The sequence below is a fragment of the Salvelinus fontinalis genome, chromosome 18 (genome assembly GCF_029448725.1).
Source record: "Salvelinus fontinalis isolate EN_2023a chromosome 18, ASM2944872v1, whole genome shotgun sequence".
Classification (NCBI taxonomy): Eukaryota; Metazoa; Chordata; class Actinopteri; order Salmoniformes; family Salmonidae; genus Salvelinus; species Salvelinus fontinalis.
The window spans coordinates 21884859-21911010 of record NC_074682.1 but is presented as its reverse complement, the minus strand read 5'-3'; the positions used below and the strand labels follow the sequence as shown (position 1 = coordinate 21911010).

Below are 26152 nucleotides of genomic sequence, written 5' to 3'. Positions count from 1 at the left end.
TCACTTTTCTATCCTGAAGGATTGATGCCAACAAACCTTACACAGTATAGCAAACTATACAGTCATACCTGATCTACAGGGACAGTTACAATAACTGTAGGATGTCGTAAGCAATACGATAGCAAAACTCATGGCAGAAACGGACTGTCATATTGTACCAGCACAAAACTGTCTGAGTATCTAGCTGAGGGAACACATCCAAACAGAACTCTATAGTTGTTCCTTGTCCCTGTCCCAATCACACTGGAGAAGAGAGCTTGTATTTCCCTGGCCTTATTCCACATTCCCATCAGCTGTTATGCCAACAGTGCACTCGTAGCCTTACTCTTCTCCTTGTTCTTTTTCTAGTCACTACCAATGGGCGTGTCGTAGCAGCGTACAGACGTGCTCTGGCTACAGCAGAACATAGTGGGTCTCTGTCTTTCACTGAATGCTGAATTCTAGAAGACCTGGTATTGAACTTGGGCTGCACAGGTCACTTTGACTTCCCCCTTTGATTGTTATCATACAGTACATACAACATGAGCACACCCTGATTCAAAAGCCTGTTTCAAGTCACCATTAGCCAGTAGAGATCTACAGTGAAAGGTACGGAAGACAGAGCCCAGGGAAGTTAATTTATGAATGAATCTGACTATGGCAATATTGGGATGCTCTATATTTCCATACGGACCCAGAATTCTGCAGTGTTGCAGAAATGTCTATTTTATCGCTGTGCATAATGCCATGCATTGTCAGAGGTCACTGATTGTGTTTTGGCAATATGCTTGCAGAGATTCCTTTCTCCAACCTTGGTTCACCACCCTGTGGTTTTTATGAGCATAACATTCTAGATTGATAGAGTGCTGTTTTATGGTTCCCCATAGATGTCCTCTGCTACCCTGCCATCATTCTTAATGCTTGGTCTCTAAAGCTAGCAATCTGAGAATTGTTCACTGAACAACACAATTGATATAAAAATGATTTTATGTGTTAACAAACAATCCAACAAACTATGCTATCAAATACAATTATGAACAGCCTGAATTTATTTGAAGAGGGATATGGTCACTAAATGGTAGAATTCACTGCTTGTATGCCTATCCAATAATCACAGTATTGAGTGGTTTAAATGAACATCCATGTGTCATTATAGCCATTTTAGAGCCGAATGTGGGTTTGTAAGAAGACCAATAAAAGCAGAATCTATAGCCCCGGGCCTGGCCCTCCAATGAGACCACAAATAAGACACGGAGGAGTGATCACAAAACATTTATTTTACCATAAACCCCACAGGTCCCATGTGATTAAATCTGACATTCGTTTAAAAGTCATCGTTAACAAAGAAGGCATTTTCATGTCCTAATTCCTCTTCCCCTCACTGTAGGTACCAGTGTCAGCCTCCGGCTCTGGCTCGCTCTCCCCCCATCTCCACCACGTATGACCTACTTCTGTCTCCGCATCATTGTAAACAGATCTACTAATTGCTTTCATTTATTCATTTGGAAGTCAAGTTCTGTTGGGGCTGGCGCCCTCCCAGTTCATTCATGTGTGACGTGTACAATTCTCCCCTCCCCCCATGACTCATCCACATGGATTTGTGGCAGACACCACGGCAAAGGTATCCCATCAGGCCTTGTGATTTAGCCAATGATTAAATGAGTGCCATTTTGAGTGTGAGACATTTTTGCAGTGTCCCATTGTGACTAACCTAGAAGTGTGGCACATGACAATATATCCAACAGAATGCATTGACAAGCTCATAGAAGGAATGAAGATATCTTTATGGGTATATGGCTTTGTAAAGTTTTTGTCAACGCCCCTGATATTCCACCCTAAAACCTAGAAGTGGGGAACATTGATGTTGAGCAATTCTCTGGAGGCAGTGCAGGTTTGATATGACCAGATCACATACCGATGTTAATTTGATCACTCTTTTGTTTGTCCTTGTTGCTAAAATATGCAGAAGAGTTTCATGATTTACATAACATACTTTTACATAACATACTTTTCATGTAGCCTACCTTTGACCAGCTAATAGCCTAACCATCGACCAAGCAACATTAAGGCCTAAACCTGTTCAAATCCTGTTGCTGCAAGATCATTTTGCTGTGAAAATATTGGTCAAATGAAGATTCTATATCTGTACACTCCTGTGCCTCCAACCTGTGTTATTACTCTGTTTTGTCCAGCCTGATCAGACTAGGCCACAAGACACACAATTTTCATCACATCTGATGTAATAACACAACGCTATTGTTGACTCAGTGTGAGAACATTGTGTCTGTCCTGCAGCCTGAAAGATGGTGTCAGAGTCTGTCTGATTCCAATCTTCTCACATGTTATCAGCCTGTGCCCAGCAGGAGCCTCAAAGGCTGCTGCAAATGGAACGCATCACACATAAGACACTGCAGAGTTTATGCCAGAATGTCACCCCAAAGCTGAAAACATAGGCACAGCCCTGTGGATCTTGGCGGGGGTCTTAAGGTCAAATAAAAAATGGTGGCATGAAATTTTGACTCAGATTGGTGCCCGCCACCGTAGCCAGAGGCCTGAGCATGTTCTTCTATGAGTTTGTGTGAATGAGTCACGTCTGGGGCTGAGGCTGGGGTTGGCAGGAGCGTATCTGACTGACGAGGCAGTGTATTCAGCAGGGAGGGCTGCAACCAGCAAGATGCTGTCTCTATAATCTAGGGTAAACAGAGCAGCATTACTGCACGCCTCAGACGAGACTGAATCGAGAAGAAAATAAATAGATAGGCTGCTGTTGCTTCCTGCTTCTCGCCCACCTTGTTATGTTTAACTTGATCTTCACAACACTGAATTCACCTCTGTAGGTCTCTGTATTGCGGAACTAAAATTGAGGGATTACCTATCATTTTGCACAGAGACAGGCACAACACTTGAGGCGCAACTAACATCTTAAAGCAAATTATGTTGAGGTTCATAACACTGAAGTTTGTCATATGATTTTGTATTGGAATGATTTAGAATAAAATATTGGATTTCCCAAACCACTGAACACAGCAACTCAAGGTGGTCTCCCATGATATTGTAAACTGGGAGCTTAATATAGAGTTTGAAATGGGGTGTACTCCTGGGGGGATAAAAATGATTAGTGACAATCCATTTGCTTGCGGAACCTGTTAATGGAATTCACTCTGCATGTACAACAATTAAATGCTGCATAGAGACAAACCAGATTGCCCTGAAGCCATCATAAAACAGAGCTACGACTCACACCTGTGTGTGAATCCTGTAGCAGGGCCCAGTGACTCACTAGGCTAAGGTTATTTATTATATTTCACTACAAAGACCAACTGAATACAGTATGTTATTATATCAGAATAGAAACTAGATCAGGAAAGTCTCAGAGTTAGGGTTCCAAAATGTCAATCAATTCCCTGGTTTTCCAGAAAATCTGGAATTTTCCAACCCTGTTCAGAGTGTACATCATGTAGATGTGAGAAAGGCATTGTCAGGAGTTAGCATCTCTTGCTCTCCCTCCCAGGGGCCACAGGATTGAACTGTTATGTGGATCCTGCACAGTACAACCTGCCAGGGCAATGACACATTTTCTTTTTTATCTGGATATAGAGAGTTTTGACATTTTCCTTCTAACATCCAGCCTTAAATTTGTAGCTGACATGTATTACAACCAAATAACTGCACGATGACAGGATGACAACATAACAGGGCAGCAATGCCGGTGACAGTATGTACATAGTGCATAAAACACCTTCCTAATATTGAGTTGTGTCCCCGACCCCATTTTGCCCTCAGAACAGCCTTAATTTGTTGGGGCATGGATATCTCCAAGGTGTCTAAAGCGTTCCACAGGGATGCTGGCCAATGTTGACTACAATGCTTACCAAAGTTGTGTCAAGATGGCTGGATGTTCTTTCGGTGGTGGACCATTCTTGATACACATGGGAAACTGTTGAACCGGAAAAACCCAGCAGTATTGATTGCAGTTCTTGACACAAACCAGTGCACATGGCACCTACTACCATACATCATTCAAAGATACTTACATTGTTTGTCTTGCCCATTGACCCTCTGAATGGCACACATACACAATCCATGTCGCAATTGTCTCAAGGCTTAAAAATTGGATTTGGATTTAACAATTGACAAGGGATCATAGCGTTCACCTGGATTCACCTGGTCAGTCTTTGTCATGGAAAGAGCAGGTGTGCCTAATGTTTTGTACACCCAGTGTATAATTGTCATCAGTTTGAGAGTGAGTATATAATTGGATATATGTTGTATGTTGTAGAGAACAGGGAGAGAATACACAGTGTCTGCCTGCCAAAGGGACAAGAGGAAACAGGGACACTCCAGTGATTTCCCCCCTGACGTCTTTGAGGGAGGGACAGATGGAGAGGAGATGCTGGAGTGGAGCTGGAGAAAACCCAGACACCACCGTGTCAGTCCTCCAGTTCTGTCTGTCCTCTCCATCCCTGGCTCCTACACAACACACCCTGCCGGACACCCTGTTATTAGTTAGCAATAGAGTGTAGCCATGGCCACTGCTGTTCACTGCGAGGACACAAATTACCATTTTTATTTAAACTTTATTCTAAACAGGAAGTCTCATTGAGGTAAATTATCTTTTTTCCTATCTTAAGGGGACCTGGTACAGAGAAGGCAATTGTCTCGTGTTCTCGCACACCCCGAGAGCTTCTGGTCAGCGGGGTGGTGGCACCGGGATCCTCATCTCTCCCAAGTGGTCATTCTCTCTTTCTCCCCTTACCCATCTGTCTATCGCCTCCTTTGAATTCCATGCTGTCACAGTTACCAGCCCTTTCAAGCTTAACATCCTTATCATTTATCGCCCTCCAGGTTCCCTTGGAGAGTTCATCAATGAGCTTGATGCCTTGATAAGCTCCTTTCCTGAGGACGGCTCACCTCTCACAGTTCTGGGTGACTTTAACCTCCCCATGTCTACCTTTGACTCATTCCTCTCCGCCTCCTTCTTTCCACTCCTCTCCTCTTTTGACCTCACCCTCTCACCTTCCCCCCCTACTCACAAGGCAGGCAATACGCTTGACCTCATCTTTACTAGATGCTGTTCTTCCACTAACCTCATTGCAACTCCCCTCTAAGTCTCCGACCACTACCTTGTATCCTTTTCCCTCTCGCTCTCATCCAACACTTCCCACACTGCCCCTACTCGGATGGTATCGCGCCGTCCCAACCTTCGCTCTCTCTCCCCCGCTACTCTCTCCTCTTCCATCCTATCATCTCTTCCCTCTGCCCAAACCTTCTCCAACCTATCTCCTGATTCTGCCTCCTCAACCCTCCTCTCCTCCCTTTCTGCATCCTTTGACTCTCTATGTCCCCTATCCTCCAGGCCGGCTCGGTCCTCCCCTCCCGCTCCGTGGCTCGACGACTCATTGCGAGCTCACAGAACAGGGCTCCGGGCAGCCGAGCGGAAATGGAGGAAAACTCGCCTCCCTGCGGACCTGGCATCCTTTCACTCCCTCCTCTCTACATTTTCCTCTTCTGTCTCTGCTGCTAAAGCCACTTTCTACCACTCTAAATTCCAAGCATCTGCCTCTAACCCTAGGAAGCTCTTTGCCACCTTCTCCTCCCTCCTGAATCCTCCTCCCCCTCCCCCCCCCCTCCTCCCTCTCTGCAGACGACTTCGTCAACCATTTTGAAAAGAAGGTCGACGACATCCGATCCTCGTTTGCTAAGTCAAACGACACCGCTGGTTCTGCTCACACTGCCCTACCCTGTGCTTTGACCTCTTTCTCTCCTCTCTCTCCAGATGAAATCTCGCGTCTTGTGACGGCCGGCCGCCCAACAACCTGCCCGCTTGACCCTATCCCCTCCTCTCTTCTCCAGACCATTTCCGGAGACCTTCTCCCTTACCTCACCTCGCTCATCAACTCATCCCTGACCGCTGGCTACGTCCCTTCCGTCTTCAAGAGAGCGAGAGTTGCACCCCTTCTGAAAAAACCTACACTCGATCCCTCCGATGTCAATAACTACAGACCAGTATCCCTTCTTTCTTTTCTCTCCAAAACTCTTGAACGTGCCGTCCTTGGCCAGCTCTCCTGCTATCTCTCTCAGAATGACCTTCTTGATCCAAATCAGTCAGGTTTCAAGACTAGTCACTCAACTGAGACTGCTCTTCTCTGTATCACGGAGGCGCTCCGCACTGCTAAAGCTAACTCTCTTTCCTCTGCTCTCATCCTTCTAGACCTATCGGCTGCCTTCGATACTGTGAACCATCAGATCCTCCTCTCCACCCTCTCCGAGTTGGGCATCTCCGGCGCGGCCCACGCTTGGATTGCGTCCTACCTGACAGGTCGCTCCTACCAGGTGGCGTGGCGAGAATCTGTCTCCTCACCACGCGCTCTCACCACTGGTGTCCCCCAGGGCTCTGTTCTAGGCCCTCTCCTATTCTCGCTATACACCAAGTCACTTGGCTCTGTCATAACCTCACACGGTCTCTCCTATCATTGCTATGCAGACGACACACAACTAATCTTCTCCTTTCCCCCTTCTGATGACCAGGTGGCGAATCGCATCTCTGCATGTCTGGCAGACATATCAGTGTGGATGACGGATCACCACCTCAAGCTGAACCTCGGCAAGACGGAGCTGCTCTTCCTCCCGGGGAAGGACTGCCCGTTCCATGATCTCGCCATCACGGTTGACAACTCCATTGTGTCCTCCTCCCAGAGCGCTAAGAACCTTGGCGTGATCCTGGACAACACCCTGTCGTTCTCAACTAACATCAAGGCGGTGGCCCGTTCCTGTAGGTTCATGCTCTACAACATCCGCAGAGTACGACCCTGCCTCACACAGGAAGCGGCGCAGGTCCTAATCCAGGCACTTGTCATCTCCCGTCTGGATTACTGCAACTCGCTGTTGGCTGGGCTCCCTGCCTGTGCCATCAAACCCCTACAACTCATCCAGAACGCCGCAGCCCGTCTGGTGTTCAACCTTCCCAAGTTCTCTCACGTCACCCCGCTCCTCCGCTCTCTCCACTGGCTTCCAGTTGAAGCTCGCATCCGCTACAAGACCATGGTGCTTGCCTACGGAGCTGTGAGGGGAACGGCACCTCAGTACCTTCAGGCTCTGATCAGGCCCTACACCCAAACAAGGGCACTGCGTTCATCCACCTCTGGCCTGCTCGCCTCCCTACCACTGAGGAAGTACAGTTCCCGCTCAGCCCAGTCAAAACTGTTCGCTGCTCTGGCACCCCAATGGTGGAACAAACTCCCTCACGACGCCAGGACAGCGGAGTCAATCACCACCTTCCGGAGACACCTGAAACCCCACCTCTTCAAGGAATACCTAGGATAGGATAAAGCAATCCTTCTGCCCCCCCCCCCCCTTAAAAGATTTAGATGCACTATTGTAAAGTGGCTGTTCCACTGGATGTCATTAGGTGAATGCACCAATTTGTAAGTCGCTCTGGATAAGAGCGTCTGCTAAATGACTTAAATGTAAAATGTAAATGTAAATGTCTCCGAGCTAAAGGCTTTGAGCTGGTCAGAGGCTTCCGTACCATTCCACTGGGAAGTTGAATGTTCTGTGAAGCAGTGAGGCTACAGTAGAGAGCTATTGGTCTGGCATCAGACAGGGCAGAGCATGTGGCGTGTGGCGGCTCCACAGCCTTAGAGAGACAGCTTGGCTAAGTCTCTAGAGCTGCTGGGACTCAGACAAAAGAAGCGGGTGCACGCAGATGTGGGCTCCTAATTTACAGTCCTCTCCTCCTCGCATGGCACTTTTATTACTACTATAATGGACTGGGATGAAGTGAGTGCATGTATGAAGCCAACAATTCTACCTCATTGTGATCAATGTTCCCTACCATAGATTAATAAGGACTCATATAAAAAAGGTAAAAGTGCAATTTGTTCTCCAGGTCCAAATTTACTAACAAGGTCATCTCATCGGTGTGAGATTTTTATTTATTTAGACAGATGCAAACTCAAAGCATACAGCACATGATGAATAGATTGTGAAAAGAAAGAAAGTCATGAATAAAGATTTTTTTTTACAAGGCTTTCACTCTCCTTTCTCTAATCCACTCATCCATCCATCCATCCATCCATCCATCCATCCATCCATCCATCCATCCATCCATTCCATGTAGTATTCTAGGGGCATTGTTTGTCCCCTGGTTGAAGTAAAATATGCTAATGAAGTTAAAAGGGGAAATGAAAGGGTTGATGCTGTCCGACTCTGAATCCTTAATGATTCACCGCCAAAAGGCCTGATTAATTTAGGAATGTCAGCCGTCCTGGAAAGAGTGATTAATTCCTGGAGGATTTAACCATTTAGGAGAACAAGAGGGAGGGAAGGAAAGAAAACAGGCAGCTGGAAATATGTAAGCATAATTAATACATTTGGATCCTATTTAATTCGCTGTCTAAACAGTATGTAAAGCACAGAGTCACTTTTTGTCACTGCTTTGTATAAGTAATAGGCTACAGACCTCCCTGGTCGTCACAGAGAGATAATGAGCCCCTGCAGATAGGGAAAGCAGAGAGACCTCTCCTGCTAATCTAGCACTCTGTATTGATTGCAATGGGGATGGAGATCTACACTGCTCATGTGAAGTGATTACTGGAATGACATGTTCTGTTGATGTATGTTGTGTCTGAGAAAGCAGAGTGGGAGGGAACAACAATGGTGAAACCATTTCAAGATGCTATTTATCAGTGTGATTTTGTTCTGTCTCTGGCCTGTATCTCTTCTTAGCCCTGTCTTTTATAATGGAAAACACTTGTTAAAATGTCAACCATGTAAAATTGGAGGGAGGTTATTCATATATTTATTTGAACCAAAACCTTATATGAATAAAACCCTATTTTATGAGTCCTTGCTAAAGATTTATGAAATGTTTATTATAACGCCTTTGATTTGTTTCTAAATCATTCAAAGTATTCTAGGTCATCTCAAGTCTAAAACAAACCATTTATTTTCTCTTTCAGGATAATGTGAAGACCATTGTTGCGGATATCAACTAGAGTGCAGCCTGACTGAGAACAGTCTTATTCATTCCTGCCCTACAGCACTAGACATTTAGTCTGGACTTGCCATCTCTTAGAAGTCCTATGGGGATGGGGACGTGTTTGGATATAGGATGCATTTACAGCGGAGGTACTAAGGGGCAGTCATGGTCCCTGACGTGGTGGCTGTTGGTCTTGATGCCCATCTCCCAAGCAATGTGCCAAGGCCAGTCCCAGTCCCTCAACACCTTCCAGTCAGAGAGAAGGGAATGGACCCTGAACCACCTGATTGTGCACAAGACCACTGGCGCTCTCTATGTTGGTGCTGTGAACCGGATCTACAAGCTATCTGCCAACCTGACCCTCCTGGTCTCCCATGACACAGGACCTGAGTACGACAACAAGGCCTGCTACCCTCCTCTTATAGTGCAGCCCTGCTCTGAGCCCCTGGCCTCCACTGACAACATCAACAAACTGTTGCTCATAGACTACTCCCACAACCGCCTGCTGGCCTGTGGCAGCCTCTACCAAGGCGTCTGTAAACTAATGCGACAGGACGACCTGTTTATCCTGGTGGAGCCCACCCACAAGAAAGAGCACTACCTCTCCAGTGTCAACCAAACAGGCACCATGTATGGGGTCATTGTGCCCTCCTCTCAGGGCCAGGACGGCACCCTGTTCATCGGCACAGCCGTGGGTGGGAAGCAGGACTACTTCCCTACCATCTCCAGTCGTAAGCTGCCCCGTGACCCAGAGTCATCTGCCATGCTGGACTACGAGCTCCACACTGACTTTGTATCCTCTCTCATTAAGATCCCCTCTGACACGCTAGCTCTGGTGCCACGGTTTGACATCTACTACATCTACGGCTTCGCCAGTGGGAACTTTGTCTACTTCCTGACCGTGCAGCCAGAAACCCCAGAGAATGGGATGCCTGCTGGCAGTTCCCCAGGTGACCTGTTCTACACAAGTCGCATCATACGCCTCTGCAAAGGGGACAAGAAGTTCCACTCTTATGTGTCTCTGCCAGTGGGCTGTGTACACAAGAGAGAGGAGTATCGACTCCTACAGGGCGCCCACCTGTCCAAGGCAGGGAAAGTACTGGCCAGGTCCCTCAACATCAGTGCCCAGGATGACGTCATCTTTGCTGTGTTCACCAAGGGCCAGAAGCAGTACCATGAGCCCCTGGACAACTCAGCCCTGTGTATCTTTACCATACGAGACATTAACGCCCGCATCAAAGAGCGCCTGCAATCCTGCTACCAGGGAGAGGGCAACCTGGAACTACATTGGCTGCTGGGAAAGGATGTGCAGTGCACCAAGGCGGTAGGTACCTGTAGCTACCTGAAGAGGGCTTTGCAACCAGTCCCTTCATTAGCATCCAGCAAGCCAGGGGCTGACCAGCACTGGCTCCTCTGATGTGGCATACAGACACATTGTTCAGACAGTGAAGGTGACAGTTTAGATAATTGAATATTTAAAGCTTTTTGATTACCCCACAGCCTTGATTACACCAACAGTAGCTGATAGGCCGAAAGGTAGCCGAAATCCAGTTACAGAGTCCTTCAACGTTTTTATATTCCACAAGAGCAACAGAGAAGTAAGCGGGGGAGATTCATTTATAATTCTAATCAGAGGAGTTTTATATGCGGTTTTGATTCCATTCAGAGGTTTAGGCTCTCCCTACGTGGCGCAGTGGTCAGAGCAGCATGCTTCTCTTCCGAGCATCTTGAGTAAGCGCCAGTGCTGGGTCATTTATTTAAAACATTTTGGTGAGTGCAGAGGAAGGCGTTCTCAGGACCTTTTCAAACGTCCAAAATTGAAGTCAGCCTTCTCTCTCTCTCTGTTTCTCTCTCTGTCTCTCTTTCTCTGTTAGTCAGTATGATAGGAGTATCTCAGCATTCAGAAAAACAGGTAACAAGGACATCCATCAAGGTTGTTATTCAGCAACTCTCACACATTACTGCCTCTTACCCCTATCATCACTGTTCCAGTGCAGAAGAAAGAAGATTCTCTCGAGAGGTGCAAGAAATAAAGTACAAATGTGTTGCCCTAAAAAGTGAGATTTCTATTCTGCCTGACAGGCCATTAGTGGAGGTTTGAGGTGGGTTGTGCTAGATGTACTGTAGCAGGACTGCTTAGCTTGTGAGCCTCTTTGATGCTAAATCAAAAGCTGACATCTCTGGGGCTGTGTGTTTGTGTGATGTCAGATCAAGCGATTTAAAATCACAGAAACCGGCACCAAATACATAGTGTTTTCATGTTTGCCAAGAGCAATTAAAATGATCAACAAACACACTCTCCTGGCATTGTTGACAAATTTAACAGCCCCAATATCTTTTGAAGTCGCTGCCTTGAATACCATGGTAATTGCGTGTAACAAATGTGAAGATTATTACAGTAGTCTTTTTGAGCTTTCTTACTCCTTCTCTTGCTCTCTGTCGTCTCACCCATCTCTCCCCGTCTTTCCCCATCCCTCTCTGCAGCCTGTGCCTATCGATGATCACTTCTGTGGGCTGGACATCAACCAGCCCCTTGGGGGCTCCCAGCTAGTATCTGGCCTGACTGTGTACACTGAGACCAGGGACAGGCTGACCTCGGTCATCTCTTACGTCTATAACGGCTACAGCGTGGCCTTCCTCGGCACCAGGAGTGGCAGACTGAAGAAGGTAAGCATGGGAAATACACTGACAGATATAGCAGGGGGATTCTTTCTCCACAGTCACATACAGTAAGCAGCCAACAGTTAGAGACCAATGAGGGTTTATCAACAGGAAAAATAAACCAACAGCCAAGACTAGCAATATCATAGATTCTAGCCCCCTGGGTTTAATCGTTATGCAAGAGGCACAAAGCAATTTTGACAGTATTTCGTTTCTTCAAGAGTCTCTCTTGATTTAGGCCTACCGAGTGGCGCAGCAGACCCTGGTTCTTTCACAGGCTGTGTCACAACTGACTGTGTTCAGGAGTCCCATAGGGTGGCGCACAATTGGTCCAGCGTCGTCCGGGTTAGGGGAGGGTTTGGCCAGGGGGGTAGACCGTCATTGTAAATACAAATTTGTTCTTAACTGACTTGCCTAGTTAAATAAAGGTTAAATAAAACATGTATATATATAACTGTATTGACATAAATCAAGATAGGGAAAGATTATTGTATGGATGAATGGGAACATTGTGACATTAGCCAGTGTGCACAGTGTCAGCCTGTCTGGCACACATGCAGGTGGACTTGGAGCAGAGGCTCACATAACTAGACAAGAACTCCTCTGCTTTCTCTTCCCTCCCTCTGTGTGTGTGTGTATGTGTGTCTACACCTTGGGTCTATGTAAGGACAGGTTTTGTCATTACACTGACATGATGCAGACTCCATGGTTCCCCCATGGAACATCATGTCTGCACTCCTATTCCATCATTCCGAGTGGAAATGGGGCATGACAATAAATGCCATTAGGAGATCAGTCAGGCAACAATGCCATTGGAAAGGGCAGGCTCACTTGACATGTCTTTTATCAATGGATTAGATATGTCTGTATGTTTGTTGTTGGAGTGTGGTCTTCTTGGGTAATTTCCTTCTAGATTGGCTTCTGTTGTTCCATTGTCTAGCCTACTGTGTTTTCCTGGCTCAAACTCAACACCAATGCCGAGTATGCCAGTAATCCACCAGTGTATCACCAGTGACAGTAAGGCTCCATTCTAATAAGATGAAATAGTATAATGCACCTTTGTGTCAGCATGTTATGGCTTACTTTGGCATAGTTATGCCCTTACCAAGACGAGGGCATTGACCTCTGTAATATACAGTAGGTGTTGCATGGCAAAACACGAGAAGGACATGAATGCATCCAATATTCTCCTCAGTGGTCAGCTATAATCACTTAGTAGTATTTCCTTTGGATTAATATGATAAGCACACAGCTCTCACGAATGGTCTCAAGTGCAGATACTGCATTCATTATAGCTTTTTGAGAACTGACCAAGTGAGGACACTTTCCAATGGGTATGTACTAAATTACTTGAGCTTTTCAAAGACAGCTTCAGAACGGAAAGGAAATATTTGGTAATTGAAGTGATTAGTGGAGAATCTCAGACAGGAAGATGGGGACTGGCAATGAAGGTGTGTTTGAGTCTCTATTGAAAATATTTTCATAACGGCATGCTTTGAACAGTAGCCTCAGTAAAGATATCTTCACAGCAGATAGACAGTTCACCACAAATTAAGTTCTAAATAGCAAGAGACAACATTCATGTTTAGATCCACAACATCTCAAATACAAAAAAAAGATTATAATAATGATAGAAAATATATATATAGTAACACGAGGAATAAATACACAATGAGCAATGATAGCTTGGCTATGTACATGGGGTGGCAGTACTTTGTCAATGTGTTGGGGTACGAGGTAATTGAGGTAGATATGTACATATAGGTAGGGGTAAAGTGACTAGGCAACAGGATAGATAATAGACAGTAGCAGCAGTGCATGTGGTGAGTGTGGAAGTGTGTGTGTGTGTGTGTGTGTGTGTGTGTGTGTGTGTGTGTGTGTGTGTGTGTGTGTGTGTGTGTGTGTGTGTGTGTGTGTGTGGCGAATGTGTGCACATGTAATGTGTGAGTGAGTGTGTGTGTGTATATGTGTTGGAGTGTCAGTGTCAGTATGTGTGAGTGTGTGGAGAGAGTCCAGTGTGTGTGTGTGTATGTATTGGAGTGTCAGTGTCAGTATGTGTGAGTGTGTGGAGAGAGTCCAGTGTGTGTGTGTGTATGTATTGGAGTGTCAGTGTCAGTATGTGTGAGTGTGTGGAGAGTCCAGTGTGTGTGTGTGTATGTATTGGAGTGTCAGTGTCAGTATGTGTGAGTGTGTGGAGAGAGTCCAGTGTGTGTGTGTGTATGTATTGGAGTGTCAGTGTCAGTATGTGTGAGTGTGTGGGGAGAGTCCAGTGTGTGTGTATGTATTGGAGTGTCAGTGTCAGTATGTGTGAGTGTGTGGAGAGAGTCCAGTGTGTGTGTGTGTATGTATTGGAGTGTCAGTGTCAGTATGTGTGAGTGTGTGGAGAGAGTCCAGTGTGTGTGTGTGTGTGTATGTATTGGAGTGTCAGTGTTAGTATGTGTGAGTGTGTGGGGAGAGTCCAGTGTGTGTGTATGTATTGGAGTGTCAGTGTCAGTATGTGTGAGTGTGTGGGGAGAGTCCAGTGTGTGTGTATGTATTGGAGTGTCAGTGTCAGTATGTGTGAGTGTGTGGAGAGAGTCCAGTGTGTGTGTGTGTGTGTATGTATTGGAGTGTCAGTGTTAGTATGTGTGAGTGTGTGGGGAGAGTCCAGTGTGTGTGTATGTATTGGAGTGTCAGTGTCAGTATGTGTGAGTGTGTGGAGAGAGTCCAGTGTGTGTGTGTGTATGTATTGGAGTGTCAGTGTCAGTATGTGTGAGTGTGTGGAGAGAGTCCAGTGTGTGTGTGTGTATGTATTGGAGTGTCAGTGTCAGTATGTGTGAGTGTGTGGGGAGAGTCCAGTGTGTGTGTATGTATTGGAGTGTCAGTGTCAGTATGTGTGAGTGTGTGGGGAGAGTCCAGTGTGTGTGTATGTGTTGGAGTGTCAGTGTAAGTATGTGTGAGTGTGTGGAGAGAGTCCAGTGTGTGTGCATAGAGTCAAAAAGAATCAATGCAGATAGTCTGGGTAGCTATTTGGTTAACTACACACTAACTATTTAGCAGTCTTATGGCTTGGGGGTAGAGCTGTTCAAGAGCCTTTTGGTCCCAGACTTAGTGCTCCGGTACTGTTTGCCATGTGGTAGCAGAGAGAACAGTCTATAACTCGAGTGGCTGGAATCTTTGACAATTTTTAGGGCCTTCCTCTGACACCGCCTGGTATAGAGGTCCTGGATGGCAGGAAGCTTGGCCCCAGTGATGTACTGGGCCTTACGCGCTACCATCTCTAGTGCCTTGCGGTCGGATGCCGAGCAGTTGCCATACCAAGCGGTGATGCAGACAGTCAGGATGCTCTCAATGCAGTTGTAGATCTTTTTGAGGATCTGAGGGCCCATGCCATATCTTTTCAGCCTCCTGAGGGTGAAGAGGCGTTGCCGTGCACTCTTCGCCACTATGTTGGTGTGTTTGGACCATGCTGGCTTGCTTCTGAATCTAAGCAGGGTTGGTCCTGGTCAGTCCCTGGATGGGAGACCAGATGCTGCTGGAAGTGGTGTTGGAGGGCCAGTAGGAGGCACCCTTTCCTCTGGTCTAAAAACATTATCCCAATGCCCCAGGGCAGTGATTGGGGATATTGGCCTGTGTAGGGTGCTGTCTTTCGGATGGGACATTAAATTGATGTCCTGACTCTCTGTGGTCACTAAAGATCCCCTGGCAATTATTGTAAGAGCAGTGGTGTTAACCCTGGTGTCCTGGCTAAATTCCCAAGCTGGCCTTCATACCACCTAATCATCCCCAGCTTCCAATTGGCTCATTCATCTCCCCTCTCCCCTGTAGCTATTCCCCAGGTCGTTGCTGTAATGAAAATGTGTTCTCAGTCAGCTTACCTGGTAAAATAAAAACATTATGTGATGTGGACACCGAAGGACCTGCTCAACTACAGCCTTGCCGATGTGAATGGGGGCGTGTTTGGCCCTCCATTTCCTGTAGTCCACAATAAGCTCCTTTGTCTAGCCCACATTGAGGGAGAGGTTATTGTCCTGGCACCACACTGCCACGTCCCTGACCTTCCTATAGGCTGTCTCATCATCATTGGTGATCAGGCCCACCACCATCGTGTCGTCGCCAAACTTGATGATGGTGTCGTGGGCGGCCATCCAGTCATTGGTTGTTACGCACGCCTCTGAGAAGAGGGAACGCAACTCCCTGCTACAACTCAACTCTCTGAAGTGCAAGAGGTATGGACTGTAGGTGCGAGTAAGGATGACACAAAAGCAGAATTTACCGTTTACTAGGATTTATTTCCTTACACGGTAATATGGGGAAAAGGGGCTGGACGGAACCAAAGCAAAGAAAGTAAATATCAAAGCTCCCCCTCTCCTATCTAACCTGCCTACCCACTTACTTACCTAACTTAGCACCACCTGGTGCCCTAACCAAAATACAGGGGGTGGTCCGCCCAGGTCTTACCTAGTGTGCCTAGACAGTAAATATACTACGGGTATATGTATGCCCGCGGGCCTCTTGCCTAAGCACTCCCAAAGTGCCTTCCCCTTCCCCCCTGGGAACAAATGAAACAGAATAATTATTAACAATTTCACAAACACAGGACATAGCAAAGCTCCTACCAACAACAACTAACACGGTACATAACAACACTTTCTGATACACAACCAACACTATATCACAATCTAATTCTCCAAAATATTCAATCTCTCTCTCTCTCTAATCTCTTTTCTCCAAAATATTCAATTCTATCTCTGATCTCCAAATCTCTGATCTCCAAATCTCTACTCTCCAAATCTCTACTCTCCAAATCTCTACTCTCCAAATCTCTACTCTCCAAATCTCTACTCTCCAAATCTCTACTCTCCAAATCTCTACTCTCCAAATCTCTACTCTCCAAATCTCTACTCTCCTCTTCCTGGGCAGAACACTGGCTTTTATCTTCAGGTGGCAATGGTGATTAGAGTCAGCTGCTTCTTGACGAGGGGGCGGGGTCAGCTCCAATCACCAATTAGCCTGGGGTCGACCAATCAGCTGGTTGGGGAGTACTTCCGGAAGCCATCTCCTGAAACACACACACTAAAATACAAAACACAACACAGAAACTGGGGAATGTAACATTGGTGAACGGGGAGTACAGGAGGAAGACTAAGCACGCACCCCTGAGGGGCCCCGCTTGGAGGGCACTATGGTGTTTAACGCTGAACTCTAGTCTATGAACAGCATTCTCGCGTAGGTGTTTCTTTGGTCCAGGTGGGAAAGGGCAGTGTGGAGTGCAATAGAGATTGCGTCATCTGTGGATCTGTTGGGGCGGTATGTGAATTGGAGGGGGTCCAGGGTGTCTGGGATGATGGTGTTGATGTGAGCCATGACCAGCATTTCATGGCTGCAGATGTGAGTGCTATGGGGTGGTAGTCATTTAGACAGGTTTCCTTGGCATTCTTGGGCACAGGGACTATGGTGGTCAGCTTGAAACATGTAGGTATTACAGACTGGGTTGAAAATGTCAGTGAAGACACTTGTCAGCTGGTCAACGCATGCTCTGAGTACGCGTCCTGGTCATCCGTCTGGCCCTGTGGCGTTGTGAATGTTAACCTGTTTTAAGGGCTTACTCACACGGGCTGTGGAGAGCGTCATCACACAGTTGTCCAGAACAGTACTCTCATGCATGATTGAAGGGCAGCTATGTCCATATATCCTCTGCTTCTCTTGAGCTTGCTTGCATTAGGACACTGAAACATGTACTGCACTTAGTACACACCCATGAGCATGCAGGCTAAGACATGCACACGTGCAAAAATACACACACACACACACACACATACACACACACACACACACACACACACACACACACACACACACACACACACAAACAGGATGCATCCGTTAAATAGCGGTTAAGAAAATTAAGTCCAGGCCAGTGCCTGAATTGCCCCCCAAAACAAAGGGAATGGAGGAGGGGGTATAGAGGAGTACAGGAACAAGAGAACAGGAAGCAGGGCCCTGAACGAGAGCCCAAAAGCTCTTAAGGGAAAACACAGAGACCTAGATGAGCCTGTGGTCATGTCGTAGAAATGGTGTTATGGGGGCTTGGAAGCTAGCCACAATGTAGAATGTTAAGTTCAGGGAAAAACTCAGGGATCATTCAGCAAACCTCATACCTTTGGGCCAACACAGACACACAGGCTGTAAGTTTTCTTTTCTTTGTCAGACGAGCCCTCTCACACAGCACATGCGTATGCACGTACGCACAAACATACACACACACAAACACAATTAGAGTGCATTAAGCCTAGTAAGTAATCATCTTTGGCAATTGCATTTGCTAACATACAGCTTGTTCAATGTCAGGGATCAATACAGCTCTCTTAGTAGCAGTGATGAGATGTCTGACTGATTAGAGCAGGTGTGTAATACAGACCTCCACCTCACTAAGCACTGCAGCACCATCCTGTCTTAACAGGACAGACACACGCTCCTCCTCATCAGCATTCAGCCAAAGTCATGATGGATACGGGTTAATCAGTGTCCACTCCAGTCTGTCAGCTAGAATTTGCCAAAACACACAGCCGTTCAACCCTGAAGGTTACCAGACGTACTGGCTTTATGTCACTGTATTTTCAGTCAGTTAGAAAGATATTTTGTAAAGTTTGGAGTTTGGAAAATGTCATGAATCTTTGTTGCTAGTGTCCCTACTACCATACTGTATCTGGCAAAGGAATAAGGGAGACTGGGTGAATACTAGACTAAAACGTATAGGCTAGCTGAAGAGTTTGCTCCCAGTCTATTATCCATATGGTAGGATACACTTAACACACTTTGCCCATGCTAGTCACATCTGGTCACATTTAGTGGGAATGGCAGGCCAACGACATGTACTGTAAACTGATCACCTTTGACACAAACCTCCAGGGAAATGGAAAGCTAATAGGAACATTTATGTGCAGTAATGTGTACCTCTTCCAGAACCCTTTTAAATTGATTCCTTGATCATAATAATCTCATAATCAATCCTGCATGTTAATTGTTAAAGGAGGAGAAATTAGAAAGATGTGACTCGGGGTAGCTGTCTTGCAACTTTCAAACTACCCCATTAGGCCATTTTTTTTAATGACATCTAAGCCTTAGGTTTAGTGTTTTTTGTTTTAAGGATGGAAGTACAGACAAACAACCACTGAAAACAAGCTGAAAAAGCAGCAAACCATGCCAATAGAGCTGGGGGGGAACAGGTTGTTTTCATTACTAAGAATTACGTGGGATCATATGAAATTCCAATAGTTATTTGGGTTATTTGACTTTCTTGTTTGTATCCAATGTTGGTCTCTAAGGGGGTTAAGATTCATTTCCTCCATCAGTATCAGGAAGGAAAACACACCATTGTAGGTATAAATATGATTCGGGAGTGAAAAGCATTTCCTCTTATAGGTTAGTTTGGACATTTAAAGGGATAGTTCACCCAAATTAGAAAATTACACATTGTTTCCTTACCCTGTAAACAGTCTGTGGACAAGGTATGACAGCAGTCTATGATTTGATTTAGTTTCCCTGGCAGTAGCTGGCGCTGTTTCCAAATGCTAACGTTTTAGTGACTATAAGTGACTTTGGTGAGCTTCACATGATTCTTGAAAAATGCTAACAGCGGTGCCATAACTTGAATGGGATTTGTGCCACAAATGCTAAACAGTTAGTATTTGGAAACAGGGCCAGGTAAACTAAGCTATTTCTCTAAGTGAAAAAAAAATGTGGGAGGGGCCTCATTAGCATATTTGCCAGCATGCTTTGTTGAAAGTTGATTCTGAGAATAGTTTGTTTCAATACCTGTGTTTTTGCATGCACATTGATTGATTCGTTGATCTTATACTATACAAAGATAAATAAAACATTTCTAAACTAATCCAATCTGTAAGGTTACTGAGATGGTTATTCCAGTTGAGATTGTTTTTAAATCCTTCCACATAGCAGTCATTCTGAATGCAGGTTGTGTGTGATAAAATGTTCCAATTGTTGGATTTCCTCCCTCTGGCTGGATTCCAATAGGAATTACTAATCACTTCACAAACCAGCATATTGTGACTTGAAAGTCTGATGTGGCCCATGACCCAGTATTTTCAGACCACAATGTTGGGGATAACTAAGCCATAACTGAAGGCTTTCAAATGTATAATATATGGTCATAAAGGGCTTACTTTTCATTTAAATGCATCCACTTACTGTAGATAGTCACTTGGTGAAGGCGTCAGGACTAAAACTTCTTGAATGCAACAACCATGTCTCTGTCACCAACAAACACAGTCATGGGTGGGTGTCTCTCAAATTCACTCCATAAAGGCATGCTGGGAAATATGCAAACAAGGCTTTACACTCTAAAGTGTTTAAACAACACCTCCCCCCAAAATACTGTAACACTGCATGTGTTATTCCATAACACAAAAAAATTAAGTCAGAATTTGCAACACCCATAGTGTTAGGAAACCAACACTTTAGGGGTGTTAGTTTGTTAAAACTTTGAAAAGTGTAAGTTTAACACTGTGGATGTTGAATCCTGATCTCAAATTTGCTGTGTATCCTTCTATCCAGTAAAATCGACAGCACACAAAGAGAGAGCTTTGTGTGCACATACAGTAAGAGCCTTGAAATTAAATAACTTGTGGTTTGGGGTTCATATGTTCTGTTTACAAAACATTTTCTTCATTACATGACTAAGGTTGATAGGACAGCAGTCATCAGTTGATCCTTGTGAACTAGCCACTTTTCGTCATGTACATTACTTCTACCACAAACTCTGGCTGAACTAGGACAGCTTCTAGATACTGTGCACATGTCAGCAGCTACCAGCAGGCTCATTATAAAACCAGTGAAATGCTCCTCCTCTCATTACGGACTGTGGGCTTAAAGACAGATTGAAGACCTGTTGTAGTCCCACAGGGCCAGAGCCCGTAACAACCCTGTTTTAGATTATAAACCCATGTATAAATGGATTGAAATCAAACTCTGGGCCGGTCAAAAGGTCAACATTTCATCTGAGCTCATAAATTGGACTCTGTCCACCATGGTGGCCCCTGGTCAACCTCCTAATGCCCTGCTAAATATCTCTATGGACAATTTAGGATTTATTTACGATAACATTTTGCTAAGGGAACTCGTACAAGCTTTGGTTTCTATTTATGAAATATGGAGTGTGGGAAATGGAATGGAAGCCGACTCCACTTTGCGTGGGATTGTGGTAAGAGAGTCCGAGGATGAGGGGGAAGACAGGGAAGGATTGTGGTAAGAGAGTCCGAGGATGAGGGGGAAGACAGGGAAGGATTGTGGTAAGAGAGTCCGAGGATGAGGGGGAAGACAGGGAAGGATTGTGGTAAGAGAGTCCGAGGATGAGGGGGAAGACAGGGAAGAATTGTGGTAAGAGAGTCCGAGGATGAGGGGGAAGACAGGGAAGGATTGTGGTAAGAGAGTCCGAGGATGAGGGGGAAGACAGGGAAGAATTGTGGTAAGAGAGTCCGAGGATGAGGGGGAAGACAGGGAAGGATTGTGGGAAGAGAGTCCGAGGATGAGGGGGAAGACAGGGAAGGATTGTGATAAGAGAGTCCGAGGATGAGGGGGAAGACAGGGAAGGATTGTGATAAGAGAGTCCGAGGATGAGGGGGAAGACAGGGAAGGATTGTGGTAAGAGAGTCCGAGGATGAGGGGGAAGACAGGGGAGGATTGTGGTAAGAGAGTCCGAGGATGAGGGGGAAGACAGGGGAGGATTGTGGTAAGAGAGTCCGAGGATGAGGGGGAAGACAGGGAAGGATTGTGGGAAGAGAGTCCGAGGATGAGGGGGAAGACAGGGAAGGATTGTGGGAAGAGAGTCCGAGGATGAGGGGGAAGACAGGGAAGGATTGTGGTAAGAGAGTCCGAGGATGAGGGGGAAGACAGGGAAGGATTGTGGTAAGAGAGTCCGAGGATGAGGGGGAAGACAGGGAAGGATTGTGGTAAGAGAGTCCGAGGATGAGGGGGAAGACAGGGAAGGATTGTGGTAAGAGAGTCCGAGGATGAGGGGGAAGACAGGGAAGGATTGTGATAAGAGAGTCCGAGGATGAGGGGGAAGACAGGGAAGGATTGTGGTAAGAGAGTCCGAGGATGAGGGGGAAGACAGGGAAGGATTGTGGTAAGAGAGTCCGAGGATGAGGGGGAAGACAGGGAAGGATTGTGGGAAGAGAGTCCGAGGATGAGGGGGAAGACAGGGAAGGATTGTGGTAAGAGAGTCCGAGGATGAGGGGGAAGACAGGGAAGGATTGTGGTAAGAGAGTCCGAGGATGAGGGGGAAGACAGGGAAGGATTGTGGGAAGAGAGTCCGAGGATGAGGGGGAAGACAGGGAAGGATTGTGGGAAGAGAGTCCGAGGATGAGGGGGAAGACAGGGAAGGATTGTGGGAAGAGAGTCCGAGGATGAGGGGGAAGACAGGGAAGGATTGTGGTAAGAGAGTCCGAGGATGAGGGGGAAGACAGGGAAGGATTGTGGTAAGAGAGTCCGAGGATGAGGGGGAAGACAGGGAATGGGGGCAGGGATCCAGTAAATAGACGAGGAGTTAAAGGGAACAACTTTCTATTGAGTGACTGGTTAGGAGGTTGAAAGTGTCAAATCAATGGTGGGCAGAGCTGGTTAAATGACAAACGGAGCAGAGTGGACACCATGATCCTCTGGTGATCCTGCTGAGAGAATCCCCTGACTGTGTCCCTAAATTACTGCAGCTCTGGGGCTGCTTGCAGGCGTTGGTCTGTTTGTCCCAGAGGGATTGTCCTTTAGGATTCTCCCATCTCAGCCCAAGAGATGTTTTTCTCTGTATTCCCCTTTGTTTTTGGTGGGGAGCCCAGCTTGCAGGAGAGGACTTCTGACTGGAAGGTGGAAGGGTTGATTGGTGCAGTTTTGGAGCCCAGGGGATCCAATCATGCAATCCGTTTGTATTGATTGCTGCTGTGTCTATTGAGAGAGCATTGTGAGTCTGCCAGTGACTGTGTGTACTGGCCTGGCACGCAGGGAGATTTTCTGCAGTCCAACCTGAGCTTGGTGCTGGAGATTTGTAGTGTCCAGATAACTAGAATGAAGGATATGTTGTTTATTATGGGGTTCTCACGTCTCAATGTCTATTCCTCTGCCTCCTCTCATACTGCATTTAGAGGATTATTGTCTTTATCTAAAAAAGTACATTGAATGATATTTTTGTGCCTGATTTCTTAGCAGCCATTAAATTTGAGATTGTACATCTAATGAGGATATTTTCTCTTGGGTGTTGAACTTGAAGGTTTATAAATTTTGTCTGTCAAGACTCAGGGTAGATGTGATAATAATGTACTGTGATGTATGAAGCAATTCAGATGTCTGATACAGCCTACTAATGAGGGCAGTGTTTTCTGTGTATTGATGAAAATGTGGCCTGTGGACAGAAGGGGGTAGGGGAAGGGAATTCAATTCTGTTTGGAAGTAGACGCCTATCCGCCTGCATGCTTTTAATGAGCTCCAAAAAGATGGTGGTTTGAAAGTCATGCCAAAGTCAAATCTTTAGAGTCTGGTTTACTTGAAAACAAGCCAGAAAAATGCCACCACCAGTAACAGCATTAACTAATCCTGGAGTAGGGACAGCATTACAAAGCCAAGCTAAAACCACAGTAATCCATAGGTATGTTTGGTCAAAACCATCCCTTTATTTCATATTCAAGCAAACAGATGTAATTGACCAGACCTATGTCTGTCTTTCTCTCCTTCAGATCCGAGTGGATGGGCCTCCTGAGGGCGGGGGGCAGTATGAGACCCTGACCGTGATGACAGATGGCAGTCCTATCCTCCGAGACATGGCCTTCACTCTGGACCGCAACTCTCTCTACGTCATGTCTGACAGTCTGGTGAGGAATCTCCCATTTCCTGCTGTATCAGAAGCAAATGTTTATAGGTTAACAAGACCCTTAACTATGAACAGGGTGTACAAATTGTCTGTTCTTGGTTGCAACACTCACTAGCGAGTTCCAAACTGCCTCTGGAAGTAATGTCAGCGCAAGAACAATCGTCGGCTGGAGTGGTGTAAAGCTCGCCACCATTTGACTCTGGAGCAGTGGAAACGCTTCACCATCTGGCAGTCTGACAGACCAATCTGGGTTTGGTGAATGCCAGGAGAACACTATCTGCCTGAATGCATAGTGCCATCTGTAAAGTTTGGTGGAAGAGGAATAATGGTCTGAGGCTGTTTTTCATGGTTCGGCTAGGCCACTTTGTTCCAGTGAAGGGAAATCTTAACGCTACAGCACACAATGGCATTCTAGACGATTCTGTGCTCCCAACTTTGTGGCAACAGTTTGGAGAAGGCCTTTTCCTGTTTCAGCATGACAATGCCCCCGTGCACAAAGGGAGGTCCATACAGAAATGGTTTGTCGTGATCGGTGTGGAGGAACTTGACTAGTCTGCACAGAGCCCTGACCTCAACCCCATCAAACACCTTTGGGATGAATTGGAATGCCGACTGAGAGCCAGGCCTAATCACCCAACATCAATGCCCAACCTCACTAATGCAAGTCCCCGCAGCAATGTTCTAAGTGGAAAGCCTTCCCAGAAGAGTGGAGGCTGTTATAGCAGCAAAGAGGAGACCAACTCTATATTAATGCCCATGATTTTGGAATGACGTTCAATGAGCAGGTGTCCACATACTTATGGCCATGCAGTGTATATAACGAGAATTGAAAATCGTAAAGATGAATTTGATCCGAAATATTTGATCTTGTGCTCTCCTTCATACATTGTGATACCACTGTACATTTTAAATTCTTCTCTGATATTATATTATACGTACACTCCATGTTGGGTTGTGTGTAAAATATGCAGGGCATGTTCAGACAGAATGACAGATGCTCTAATTACTCACCCATGTGCACTGACTAACATGTATCTCATACTACACACATCCCATAGAAACCACTAGACTAACATGTATTTCATACTACACACATCCCATAGAAAACCACCAGACTAACAGGCATCTCATACTACACACATCCCATAGAAACCACCAGACTAACAGGCATCTCATACTACACACATCCCATAGAAACCACTAGACTAACAGGCATCTCATACTACACACATCCCATAGAAGACCACTCGACTAACAGGCATCTCATACTACACACATCCCATAGAAACCACCAGACTAACATGTATTTCATACTACACACATCCCATAGAAACCACTCGACTAACAGGCATCTCATACTACACACATCCCATAGAAACCACCAGACTAACATGTATTTCATACTACACACATCCCATAGAAGACCACTCGACTAACAGGCATCTCATACTACACACATCCCATAGAAGACCACTCGACTAACAGGCATCTCATACATGCCACACACATCACACAGAAAACCATTACAAGTCCATTCATCCACACACATCCCATAGTAATGACTTGCCTTCGATGTATCTTCTAATCTACATGCTACACACATCCCATTGAAAACCAAACATTTCATTGGTTTGTGGATGTTTTTGGTGTTCTCCAGTTGGGCCAGCATCACAGCAGCTAGCAGAGCAGTTGTTGTTGGCAGATATCCTCTGGCCTCTTTGGAGATAAGAGGGAACAGTGGTAATCACTTTCAACTCCCATCAAGTGATTTTTCTGGCACAGTCACATGGCGTTGTGTAATGGGATTAGATTTCAGTACGGCCAGAAGGCCTGCTATCACTGCTACACTCACTTGTCTCCCAACTGTTGGAATATATTTTTTTAACTAAACTGATGGACAAAGAGGCAGAGGGCGTTTCAACAACACAGGCGGCATAAATTAGTTTAATGTGTCTCGAAATAATCTCTAAACATCAAGTGAAGGAATAAATTAGGTTGTCTGTGAGAAATGAGGGAGAAACGGGCCCAGGCATTGTACATAAGTGTCTCTTGATACAAATGAAGGAAGCACTTCCTAGAGTGTGATAGACTGGAAGAGACAGGACATTACTTATTGACGAGCCCTGGTTGTTCAAGGAGACACACATGCTTCCTTCAAGGAGATACTCTTCCCATTTGGACTGTAGTATGAGAACATGGACGCATGTAACCAACCAAACCAGCCCATGGCCATGCACTCGCTCTCACCTAATATTGGAATCATACAGTCTGCTTGTGGCTTTTGGCCCCTAGGGACCAGGAAAGGAGTGAAGCCTTCCTCCCTTTCTCTTATTCCAATCAGACCTTCCTAGAGCTTTACAGAGGAATTCCAGGAGGAGAGGGGCTTCCTGGGCTGCTCTCTCAGATGTCCTGCTTTCCCAGCCGATCCCAGAGTATGGGGATTTGGGGATTTCTCTGAGCCAAACAATAGAGAAATTATGTGAAATGAGGAGCGAGGCACAAACAGATTTGACTGCGATCAGGCGACCCTCGCAGAATAACAATGAGCCTCTCTGTCTCCTGCCGAGCATGATGATGCAGAGTGGAGAGGAACGAAGTGTGTGTGTGTGTGTGTGTGTGTGTGTGTGTGTGTGTGTGTGTGTGTGTGTGTGTGTGTGTGTGTGTGTGTGTGTGTG

The 26152-nt window shown here is 45.9% G+C and overlaps 1 protein-coding gene across 4 annotated transcripts in view; it reads left to right on the top strand.

Annotated features, from left to right (window-relative positions):
* LOC129815146 (plexin-A2-like) overlaps positions 1–26152 on the top strand; it is a 59499-nt gene that overhangs the window by 3763 nt on the left and 29584 nt on the right. For all 4 annotated transcript variants that reach the window (XR_008753398.1, XR_008753399.1, XM_055868576.1 and 1 more), the window contains exons 2-4: positions 8940–10283; positions 11444–11626; positions 23344–23478. Coding sequence is in view for 2 of the 4 variants with exons in the window: in XM_055868576.1 (XP_055724551.1) it covers positions 9063–10283; positions 11444–11626; positions 23344–23478 (1539 nt within the window). In the remaining 2 variants the exon portion in view is untranslated. The remainder of the gene's footprint in view (positions 1–8939; positions 10284–11443; positions 11627–23343; positions 23479–26152) is intronic.